At 40.5% G+C, this 12062-nt stretch overlaps 1 protein-coding gene across 1 annotated transcript in view; it reads right to left on the reverse strand.

Annotated features, from left to right (window-relative positions):
- The window catches only part of MYO1H (myosin IH), a 570182-nt gene that overhangs the window by 480606 nt on the left and 77514 nt on the right, over window positions 1-12062 (reverse strand). Inside the window, exon 7 of the mRNA XM_069212716.1 lies at window positions 9396-9509. Within this exon, the coding sequence (XP_069068817.1) occupies window positions 9396-9509 (114 nt within the window). The remainder of the gene's footprint in view (window positions 1-9395; window positions 9510-12062) is intronic.

Genomic DNA, 12062 nt, shown 5'->3' on the forward strand with positions numbered 1-12062 from the left:
AGTTAAAGTTATAAGTGTTAAAATACTTAGTAATATATTGTGCCGCACATAGCGCAGTAACTTTGTGGTACAGTGGTGCCTAACAATAACAAGGCAGTATCTGATTGGCTAATGGCTGTCTTTATAAGCTGAAAAAGTCAGCCATGTAATTTTTAGCACACTTTTGCTGCTTTCTGAGTTAGGGCCTCATATATAGGTGAGTAGTAGGTTTTACATTTGTTCCCTACAGATTACACTTTATAAATTTGATAATAGTTAGAGATACATTTATTTCAAATTATCCATAATTTTTTCCAGAACTGCATTCTAAACAAAATGTAAGGAGCGCAGGCATTTTTAGATATTACCTCAGTACTCTGTAGACTTTTGTGATGATTTAAATGTATTATACATTGAAATACACTGTAGTACTCTATATTTGCCAAATATAGGCCCTCATTAGGACATACCATCGCCGTGACTATTGACCGTCCATGGCACTATGCCCGTAGACGGAATTCTGCCAGAAGGCTGTCGAAATTACCATAGCGGCGGTAAGGTGCAGCAATGCCACGGCAGCAAAACACTGCCTACCGCCTGGCGGTTCTGCTGGCGGACGCTGTTGCTGGCAGCAGCTCCGCATCCCGTCTCCTGCCAGAGGACCCCCTGCTAGTAGGTAAATCAGGTTCTCCAACAGGAGAACAGGGTGGGGGGTGTTGTGTGCCTGTGTGGGGGTGTGTGTGACTGTGTGTGAATGTGTGCATGCGTGTGTAATGCGTGTGTGCATGAGTGGATGTGAGAGTACGTGCATGTTGTGTTGTGAGATTGCGTGTGTGCCTAGATGTATGTTTGCGAGTGTTGCTGTGAGTTTGTATGAATGCGTGGGTGAATGTTTGTATGCGTGTGTGTATGGGTGTGTATGTATGCGCATGTATGTGTGTAAATCGGCCGGGGGTCAGGAAAGGGAGGGGGAGGACTTTGATGAGGGGGAGTGGGGTGGGAGACCCCTATCAGTGCCAGGAAAGGAATTCCCTGGCATTGATAGTGCCTACCACCATTGTTTCAATGGCAGTACAGAAACCACGAAAACCATGGCGGTGGGCGGGGTCAAAATGCCGCTGTGGCAGTCGGTGTGTTGACTTGGTGGTTTGGCTTTGTCCAAACCGCCAATGTCATAATAGTGGAGGTAGGTACCGCCAGCCTGTTGGTGGTAATACCTCCACTATACCACCGACCGCTGGGGTCGGTATGATCCCCATAGTGTAGTACAGTGTATTCTAAAAAAAATTAACATATTTTTTCTTGTTTTTTCTAAGTACTGCAATACTCCTGAGGTACTTTTAAAGAATATAAAAACTTATAAATATTTTTCTCTAGCTAGTACCACTTCATTAGGTAGGGAAAATATCAAACCTAATACTTATCTATAGTTAAGGGAGAAACGCAGAAAACAGCCAAAGCTTTCCTTAAAGAAACATGGCTGCCTTTAACTTTTGTAAAAGCAGTCATTAGGCAATCACATAATGACTTGTCATGGCTATGTCCTGTGGTACTTCTGCGTAATACTTCAAAATTCTGCAAAATTTGCTAAAGTACTGCAACAACAGATATCACTTAGTTAAAATGCCTTATAACTTAAAATGTACTTACCCTAATTTTCTGTAGAACCCAAGATGTATAACCCTGCCAAATTTCAGCAAAATCAGACTGAGCTTTTGTATATTACATGTGAATACAAAGTGGAAGGGAAAATGCATTGGTGCCCTAACGTATTTAGGGACCCCATTTTATCTTTGCTCCACCTTGACCAATCACCACAAAACTTTACATACTCCGCCAATGTACAAAAAGGGATCGGTTTAAAAAAGGTATAAATGGCGAAAAATCCAAGGAGGACCTATCTCCCTATCCCTGGTAACCCTAACTATAAAGATAGATAGATAGATAGATAGATAGATAGATAGATAGATAGATAGATAGATAGATAGATAGATACTTCATGTGGAATAAAATATAAGTTTACAAAGCATGGCCCTGTAATGAAATGAGACACACACACACCCTCTGTCTCTGCATTGAATTTATAAATGCAAGGATAGAGCAGGGAGTATGTGACCATATCAAATCCCTTCGCCGTGCAATTTCAAATTCCCATCAGTCAATTCTATAAATGTCCAGGTCCATTACTACGCTTGCATCAAGAGCTATGACAGAACAGAAGAAGCGGCCCGTTAAATTACTTCACTGTGCAAAGTATAGTTTCACAATCAGGTCTAATGAAAAAGTTGAAAAACTTATTTAAGAAATTAATTTATCTCCTTGCTGTACATTTCAAAATACAGGGAGAGTGCCGCTGTCTTAGCAGTAAAAACCTGCAGAGCAGCAGAAATCTGCAGGCCGGTACATGTCCTTGACCCACATGCCAGCAGTTATGACAAGTAGGTATAATTAAGTGTCCAAAGTCGTGTGCGCACCAAACTTTTAGTCCAGACTTGCGAAACGATTACATTCTCCTTGTAGACACCGGTAAGGACCTTTGCATCAGCCTCCATTTAACATCCTAAGGTAGTAGCTGAGATGTCTACATTAATTTAATTCCTCTATATAAGACCACATGATTTCTTTTTCAATTATAATAATTGGGTGACATTAGCCAAGACCTTTTGATTTTACTAAAATTATATATATATATATTCAAACGCAAGAAAGGCGCTGCACTCCCGGAGGTTTCTCTTTGTGGTAACCATTTATTTCTTCCAGAGAGCATGAAATCAGACCCCACAACGCGTTTCGACTATCGTCTTCCTCAAGTGGTATCTCGTCTGCATTCACATTGTTAGCGCAATCACAGCTTATTAATGCGCGAAGCATTCTGGGACATATTTATTATTGCTGGTGCATTCTGGGATTTATAGTTCTCTGATGTGTTCCACCTGGGACTTGTTAGTAAATTGTGACATCATTATTTCCATTTTGGTAATCAGGACGGCTTGATACATTTTCACTTTCAAAACGGCTCCCATGAAGTAGTTTAATTGCCTCATTGCCTTTATCTCCGTGCATCTGCACATTTAACTTTCATGCCGATATTTTAAACAGTATTCACAAGTCGTGTCTATTTATAAATCATCTCAATGTCACAGTGATTATTTCCTTTCCGTTTTCTCTTCTCACGTTCCTAGAGAACCATTAAATATATTGATTTAAATTCCACATCGCCTCCAGGCCCTCATCCAATTCAAGGGCCGCATCGGTATTGTGAAAAACAAAGGGGCACTTGCTCACCATTTTTCGCGATGAGATTGTCCCATAAGTGGAAGTGTGGCGCAATCCCAGAATGCACCAGCAATAATAAATATGTCCCAGAATGCTTCGCGCATATATAAGCTGTGATTGCGCTAATAATGTGAATGCAGACGAGATACCACGTGAGGAAGACGATAGTCGAAACGCGTTGTGGGGTCTGATTTCATGCTCTCTGGAAGAAATAAATGGTTACCACAAAGAGAAACCTCCGGGAGTGCAGCGCCTTTCTTGCGTTTGAATTTAACAAGGGTGGTGTTCTTCACCCTCACGTGTGCACCAGCAGCCAGAGTGCTCCACTTTGAAGACCGATTGTTGTGGATAGAATTTAGAGTGGTAGCACCCGGTACTGTGGATTCTTGAAACATCAATTGTGAAAGAGGAGGCGAGGGGACACTGTGCCTCTGCGTTTGTACTTTACAATGGAAGACTAAGGACGGGATGTCGAACTTCCAATGCGCCTTGCGCCACACTTCCACTTATGGGACAATCTCATCGCGAAAAATGGTGAGCAAGTGCCCCTTTGTTTTTCACAATACCGATGCGGCCCTTGAATTGGATGAGGGCCTGGAGGCGATGTGGAATTTAAATCAATATATTTAATGGTTCTCTAGGAACGTGAGAAGAGAAAACGGAAAGGAAATAATCACTGTGACATTGAGATGATTTATAAATAGACACGACTTGTGAATACTGTTTAAAATATGCATGAAAGTTAAATGTGCAGATGCACGGAGATAAAGGCAATGAGGCAATTAAACTACTTCATGGGAGCCGTTTTGAAAGTGAAAATGTATCAAGCCGTCCTGATTACCAAAATGGAAATAATGATGTCACAATTTACTAACAAGTCCCAGGTGGAACACATCAGAGAACTATAAATCCCAGAATGCACCAGTAATAATAAATATGTCCCAGAATGCTTCGCGCATATATAAGCTGTGATTGCGCTAATAATGTGAATGCAGACGAGATACCACTTGAGGAAGACGATAGTCGAAACGCGTTGTGGGGTCTGATTTCATGCTCTCTGGAAGAAATAAATGGTTACCACAAAGAGAAACCTCCGGGAGTGCAGCGCCTTTCTTGCGTTTGAATTTAACAAGGGTGGTGGTCTTCACCCTCACGTGTGCACCAGCAGCCAGAGTGCTCCACTTTGAAGACCGATTGTTGTGGATATATATATATATATATATATATATATATATATATATATATATATATATATCCACACAAGTTTGACACAAAGTCAAGAACCCTGCACTCAAAGGATTCTTTGAATTACTCCTTTAATCTGCAACTGATTACCCCAGCACCAACGCGTTTCAACCAACAAGGTCTTGATCACAGTAAATGAGTGATCCATTCATGACTATATATACTCTCTCCCCCTTATGCCTTTATGTAGCATTATGGGATATGTAGTACTCTACAATAAATACCACACAAACTTGTGTGGATGTAAAATACAGAGAAATGGTCCTTCCCTGATGTGGGCACTGAAGGAAAGAGCGCACCTTGAGTGGACCGTTTGTAGATATATATATATGGCGGTTGCCAGTAGGTAATTATAATTTGGACCATGTTTCTATAGAAAAGGTGATTTTTTTACTTCCCTATATCTTTAGCACCGATTGACGAATCTTCATGAAATAGTCCAAAAAAAGTGTTCCTGGGAATCTTGCTGTACATGGAAAGTTTTGGGGTGATCCATCAAGCAGGGGCTGAGAAAAAGGAGGGGGGTGGGGTTAAAAAGTGCATTTCCCATTATAATTCCTGTAGGGATTTTGAACACGACTACAGCCCAAATGACTGGAGGTCATTACACCAAATTTGGCAGAAAGGTAGCTTTTGGTGCAGAAAGAAGTCTTTTTCTTGTTTGGTGTAAATCTGCTCAGTAGTTTTTGAGATATTGAAAGAAAACTAAATATAGATATCTGGAGGTGCAAAGACTTTGCGAATACTCTGGACCTCGTGCAGAGATCTGATTGGCTGCCAACACTTCAACCAAGAAGTGTTGGCAGCCATCTTGGGACTCTGAAAAAAAGATAACAAAATAAAAAGGGGCCAGGGTAGGGACACCCCGACCTCTTAGCTATGGTGCTGGGGCCCCAGAGGGACCCCACCAGGGAAAAAAGCACTTTAAAAAAAATTGCTGTGAAACCGTGACTAATTCACCACAAAAATTAAACAAAAAAACACGCTTGTCCAAGCAGACCCTTGCTGGGCTCCGCTCTGGCTCAGCTTTTCCTGTTTTTTTTATAGCTCCCCACATCTGAATACACTGCAAACCTTCTTTTCCTTTTCGGTGCCATGCTGCACTGCTTCATGCAGTCTGAATTTTATTATAGTCTGCAGCTTTATGATAACTCTATTTTTTACTTCATAGAGCCAAGCAAGCTTTGGGGCGAACAAGACAGCTTACAAGAGACTGCAGGCCGCGCTTTATTGCTGACTTTGGATGGAGTTATTTTGGAGCGGCAAACACCTTGTTGGTAAAGTTTTGAGAGAAGAGAAGGCAAGTGAATGATTGCAGAAGGTAACACAAGCAGTCTGCTCAAATTTTAACGTCGTTGGATATTTCTTAGATTAAACAATGGTTACAACCCATTTTTTCATTTTTACGTATTTCTCGTTCACAGTTCATGCAGAACTATGGCAATGCAGTTATCGCCCAGTGAAATTAGATAAGAACGTAGCGTAGCTGAATGAGTTCTCTGTCATAACAATTGAATCCTGTTCCATGGGACTCCCAAGAACTTGTTCAAAGAAGGCGTCTGGAGCATTTATTAAGTGCCGATGATTAATATGCATACTTAAGTGGGATGCTCTTCAGAACTGCACCATAATTATTACCATCCAAAACAACTTCAATTTTCATCTTTGGCTGTAAACAGAAATAATTATGCGGTAATAAATGCGGCTTAGAAGTTTGCACCGCAGGTGCGTGACACGCACGGCGCTTTGAATTTATCGCTATTTTGAGAGAAAAATACATTTATTTCTAGACATGGCTAATGTCATAATCTGCGGACATTTAAGTGCTGGGTAGACATTTTAGTCAAGGAGAAGGTTATAGTCTAGGTACTTCGTGTGCCACTAGCGCTAGTAGGAACCATTTACTTTCTGATGGATTGCTTGGTTAATTCAATAAAAAGGTGCACCCTAAATATGGAGGCATGACGTTTTGCTGTTGGAAGCGCTATAGGACATGTCAAACGTCATATTAGAGCTTTTAGAAACCACCACATAGAGCTCAGTAATACTTCAAAGCACTAACAGTGTACAAGGTAAAGCAGTAAGAAGAAATTAAGCGGTGTGTTGTACAGGGCCAACTCTTGTGAGAGTGGAAATACCAAAGGCATTTTTGCAATTCAGACATGTTAAAATGTCTGTCTCTGACAGCTTTGTAACTATTTTTCTTTCTCCATGTTTCTCCGACATTTGCTCTTTATCGCTCAATTGGAGTGCATGTCCACTCCTCACTCTTTCTCTCGTTCGGTGGCTCTCGGTACGCGAATCACTCACTGCGCATTCATATAGTTAATGTTATACCTAATGTTCCCCAGCTGAAGGTGGTTGTGATGTTGCGTCTACGCGTAATGTGACGTCCAACTTAGAAGTATACAAAATAGACATCCAAGCTGGCCACTCACCACTATTGACTTTGCCAGAGGTTTCTCCGGATTCTACAAGAATTAGCAAAGCCAATACCGATTGGCTTTGCCCTTGCTTGTTTTAAAATATATATGTTTATCTTTAAGTGCTTAGAGAGGACACTGGTGAGGAATCCTTCTCACCTACGAAAATAAAGGTATCGATTTCTGAGTTTGAGGTACCAATGTGCTTTGATGCATTTAAAGCAGCTGTGTTGTGTATGCTTGTTGCATATTTGAGACCATGTTTTGTTTATATATGACTGTTCCCTGATAGGTTTTCATTGTTTTACTGAAATCGTAACGTGAACTTGTAGAGTATATTTTACTGTATTGTTCTTAACTGAAAGGCGTAGCTGCGGTGGTTGGATTAACGTATAGTAATTCAAATTACTTTACGTTAATAAACTATCGAAATTCACTGAAAACAACAAAGGTTAGGTTCTGAATTTACTCAAACAAAACCACAGAAATTCAGCAGTTATTTTAAGTAATTACAACTCGCACCCTAAGGTAACTATATATTGCGCCCTCGCCATGCACTGCTAATTACCCCAGATATTACAGCACTCATGGCAACTTCTATAACGTCATTAAAAATACAAATGAAACATTAGCAGTCAAATTATTGAAGAAAATACTGTGCATTATGGCGGTGCGAGTATTATTTACCTTAGGGGGCAAGCTATAGTTACTTAAAATAACTATTTTGCAAAATTTTTATAATTTTGTGCAAGTAAATGCAGAACCTAACTATAACATCCCTGTAACCTTTGTTTTTTCAGTGAAGAGAGATATATATATATATATATATATATATATATATACACACACACACATACATATATACATAGATTTATATATACATTTACTTTTAGGGTCTATTAGCCAGTCCTCTTCATTCAATGGTCTGCTGTTGAGCCATTCACATTTTTCTATAGCATGAAGCATGGGCAATAGGTCAGCCCACTCCTGCTATTGGCTATCTTCATTGTGACTCACTGTACTTCACAAGAACCACACACTCACACAAAGTTGTTCCCTTCAGTGCAAAGGCAAACCAAAATTATATTTGCTTTTATCCAATGTTTTTTCTCTATTGGCGAGGACTCGGCAGCCCCCTCAATAATACAGTTTTAGAAAAACCATGAAAAAAAGAGAACTGATAAAGCTAAAAAGCTGGCTGCAAATGCCAGACCTATTGGCTTTGCCAATGCTCGCTACATAGGAGTGCTCTCAAGACATGAGCTATGAATTAAATGTTCTTTCATTCAAACTACTCCATCCTATGATACTTGATAAATGAGTGTGGCACTTAATCATGGCAGCACAATGCAATTGTGTATACACTCTGTTTTTACATAGCAAATGTATGTGAGAAAATGTATAGAAATCAGTGGAAGCAGAGTACTTAATTTGGAACTCCTATTTCAAGTACTAAACCTTGAAGTGCATGCTTGGTTAAAATCAAGGTAGGTCTCAAACAATATTTGCAGTATTAAGGCATGCAATGCATATTTTTAATATAAGTATGACCTAAAGGCAGAGTAAATAAAAGTAACTTGCACCCAGTTCGCTATTAGGTGGCCCAACATCATAAAATAAGGGCGTCATTATGAGTTTGGCAGTCCCACCCTGGGACCTCAAAGGTCATAGGGAGGACGCCAGTGTCATGTTGGTGACGTCCCCCCTGAGCGTATTACAATGTTCCTGCAGGGGTGACCAGCGGTAACATTTTAATACGCAGTTCCACACAGGCTGCCCGGCGGGAACAATGCTACGATATAGGATTTGGCTCCCTTAAGGGAGCCAAGTCCTATACTGTAGCAAAGAAGGGGGCCAAGCAGCACCCTCGGAATGCGCACTGTCAGCAAAGCAGACAGTGCGCATTCCAATGGTGCTGGGCGGGGGGGCCCCCGGCACTGGCTTTCCACCAGTCTTTTCATGGTGGGGTCTCTTCCATGAAAAGGCTGGCAGAAAGGGAGGTTGTAATCAGCCAGGTGGCACTGAGTTGAGTACCACACTAGCTGGTTACAACCCTGACCGCCGTCACCACATCAGGAATGATGTTCCTGGCGGGGACGGCGGTCTTTAGGCGAGTCTGCCCAATAAGGTTGTAATTTGGCGGTCAGACTGCCTGGAGTGTGGCAGTCCGATCGCCACCACGAGGCTGGCGGTCCTAGGACAGCCAGCGTCGTAATGAGGCTGTAAGTCAGGGCACTGGAAGAGGAGCACCCTATACTCTGGAATACCTTCCCCCTACCCTAAGCCTATCCACATTCACTTCAAAAAACGACTACAAGCACTGCTGTTCCAGCTAGTGTTCACCAAGCAATGAAGAGATAGTGAATGAAGGAACACCACGCAGGTATTATGCTATATAATAGAGTGCTCTGAAGTGGCTAGATGTGGCCTTGGAGAAATGTAGAAGAGTAAATAAGATAAGTATGAAAATACCTTGGATATCCATCGTATCTGGCTGCCGTCGGTGATGATAGCACGTCCGTGATTATCTTCACTAAATTGAATGTTACCGAGGTGCAAGACACTGGCAATGATTCCAAATAGATGCTGCGGCCAGACAAAAGAGAACCAGACATAAAAGCATGTAGAATCACATCAAACTTATAGTGAACATCAATGAACATGTGATTGCACAATTTAATGTTCAAGTGTGCACGAAGTTTCCTGAAACTGAATAGTTCAAACCCAAGAACTTGTGAACCGGCCACTGTGCCAAGTTCATACATTTGTAAGATTTGATGGTAATTTATTTAAGATTTATTTGCATTTTACAGAACCAAAATGGAGTTTGATTTAATACGTCTGAGTGCTTTTTTTGTTATAAAAAATACTTCAAACATGAAAGTGAGATTTTGCCTAAAAATGTCATACAGTGAATTTTTTGTTTGGGAATTGAATGTTTTTAAACCACACTTAAAAACACCAAAGGTAACAATACATAAGGTAAATACATTGTGAAAACACATATAAGCATGTTTTTAGTTCTTAGTTTAGGCGACTGAAGAGGGGGCGATACGTGATGTATTATCCCTAGATGTGAACATTCAAAATGATTAAAATCGAAGGCTATCGTTCAGAATGTGATCCTAAAACCAGATGATTTTAAATAATGCAAAAAATATGTTTGTTGCTCAAATAGCAGATTATTCTTAGTTTACAGGGTGTTTCTTTGGAGGGGACTTTGGGGGAGAACACAGATGATTATTAGACAATATTATTTAATATGTTGAGGTATTGCGTTTATGAGGTTGTTATGATGATCGTTTTGTGCGAATAAGATTTAGGACAGAACTATTTAGAGATTTGCTTAATAGTAAATGGATACCGAAGATGTAGCAGAAATAGCCTACGACATTGTCATCTTAAGGATTTTTGGCGCTGCGGGCAAGTCACATTTTGGGTCTCCCTGTTTCTGAAAAACCTAGAAATTCATTACACATTTTCTGCTAATTCAAGTAGTACTGAAATATACCTAAACGTTCAGAAATGTGGTTACCCAAAAACAGCAGAAAAATGCCTTGTCCAGTGTCTCAAAAATCCTTGGGATGTCACTAGGTAGAGACAGGAAGAGTGAGATAGCGAGGTAGGCAGAGAAGGGGAGAGTGTTTGGGATGATGAAATACAAATATGTGAGATAATGAGAGTGAAACATCACTTTCCCAGGAGCCTCTTGGAAAGTAGGGGCCCTGGGCGATTACCAATTTTGCCCATGCCTTAAAACGTCTCTGCCCTACAACTGCACATAATGGCACAGTCCTCTACAGCTAGCCAACCGGAGACACAATCAGTGGTAATTGTTGTTCTTGGTGTTATGTAACTTGTATTTATATACATATATATATATATATATATATATATATATATATATATATATATATATATATATATATATATATATATATATATATGTGCATGTATACAGGAGCTTCATGGCACTACAGAGAGGAAAAGCATAACTAAGGTCCTGTCAGTAAAAACAATTAGAGTTGATTTATTACCTAAAAACAGAAATTCCAGCTGCATATGAAAAACAACTTCATCATTTTATTGGTTAAAAAGCAAAGTTCTCATTCTTTTACCAAAGACTGTGAAAGAAGACTTAAGGATCGAAGCTCAAGAAGGTGTTTGTTCCATTCTTTGGAAGGCACGATTGAGAAGGCCTAGTTCCCAAATGAGACTGTTTATAACATGCAGATTTCAAATAGCCATTTGCCTGAAGGACGAAATGGTCACTCTTGGACTTTAAGCTGGAATTTGGAAGCCAGCAGAAAGAGAGTTGTGAATTACCTTATCACACACTTTTCAAAAGGCACCCAGTGGGGACCTTAAAGTTTAGGAGTCATACAGTCTTTACGTCTGGTGCCAGATGGGTAGTGGGCTACAACATTTTGGACCAGCTGGAGTCATGTAACTGAGTTGTCAGGAAGACCCAGAAACATGGAATTTACATAGTTGAAGCAGGACGGGACCAGGGTTACTAAGACCACTGCTTGGAAGGAGTTAATCACTCACTTACTTTTCCAGACGCCAGACCCTGCAAGTTTGCAAATCTGGCATTCTAGGGAAAGGTTTGAGGCAATGCAGATACCTAGATTGTGGACAATAGTTGAGGGGAGTGGAAGAGAATCTATATGCTCAGTTTTAGTTTAATTTAATTTGAGAAACTTCAGCACAATTCAGTGATGTAGAGTGGTTATAGTACTAGCCAAAATGGCCCGGGTATGAGCAGGTGAGTATACATGGAGCTTGTAAGTTGGTCAGGTTGAACAGTATCTGCGTACAATTGGTGTACATTTAGAATTATACACCCAAGAAGTATAACATAGAGGGCAAAGGGAGCTTATAGGTCTTAAGCAGTAACCAGGAAATCACTGAGCCTTGAGGGAAAAACGTGGATGGAGAAAAGTGGTCTGCGAACGATCAGAAGGAAAAGAGTTGGTACATTTCAAAGCAAGATCTTCAATGACAATGTCCTCAATCTGTCCAAGAGTAAAGCCCTGGCTGATTAAGTTGAAGGTAACTACAAATAATCTCTATGTCCATGGGCGTCCGCAAGAAAGAGAAGTGGGAGGTGTGCTTGCCTCCTCTGAATTTAGGTAC

The sequence above is a fragment of the Pleurodeles waltl genome, chromosome 11, assembly GCF_031143425.1.
Source record: "Pleurodeles waltl isolate 20211129_DDA chromosome 11, aPleWal1.hap1.20221129, whole genome shotgun sequence".
NCBI lineage: Eukaryota > Metazoa > Chordata > Amphibia > Caudata > Salamandridae > Pleurodeles > Pleurodeles waltl.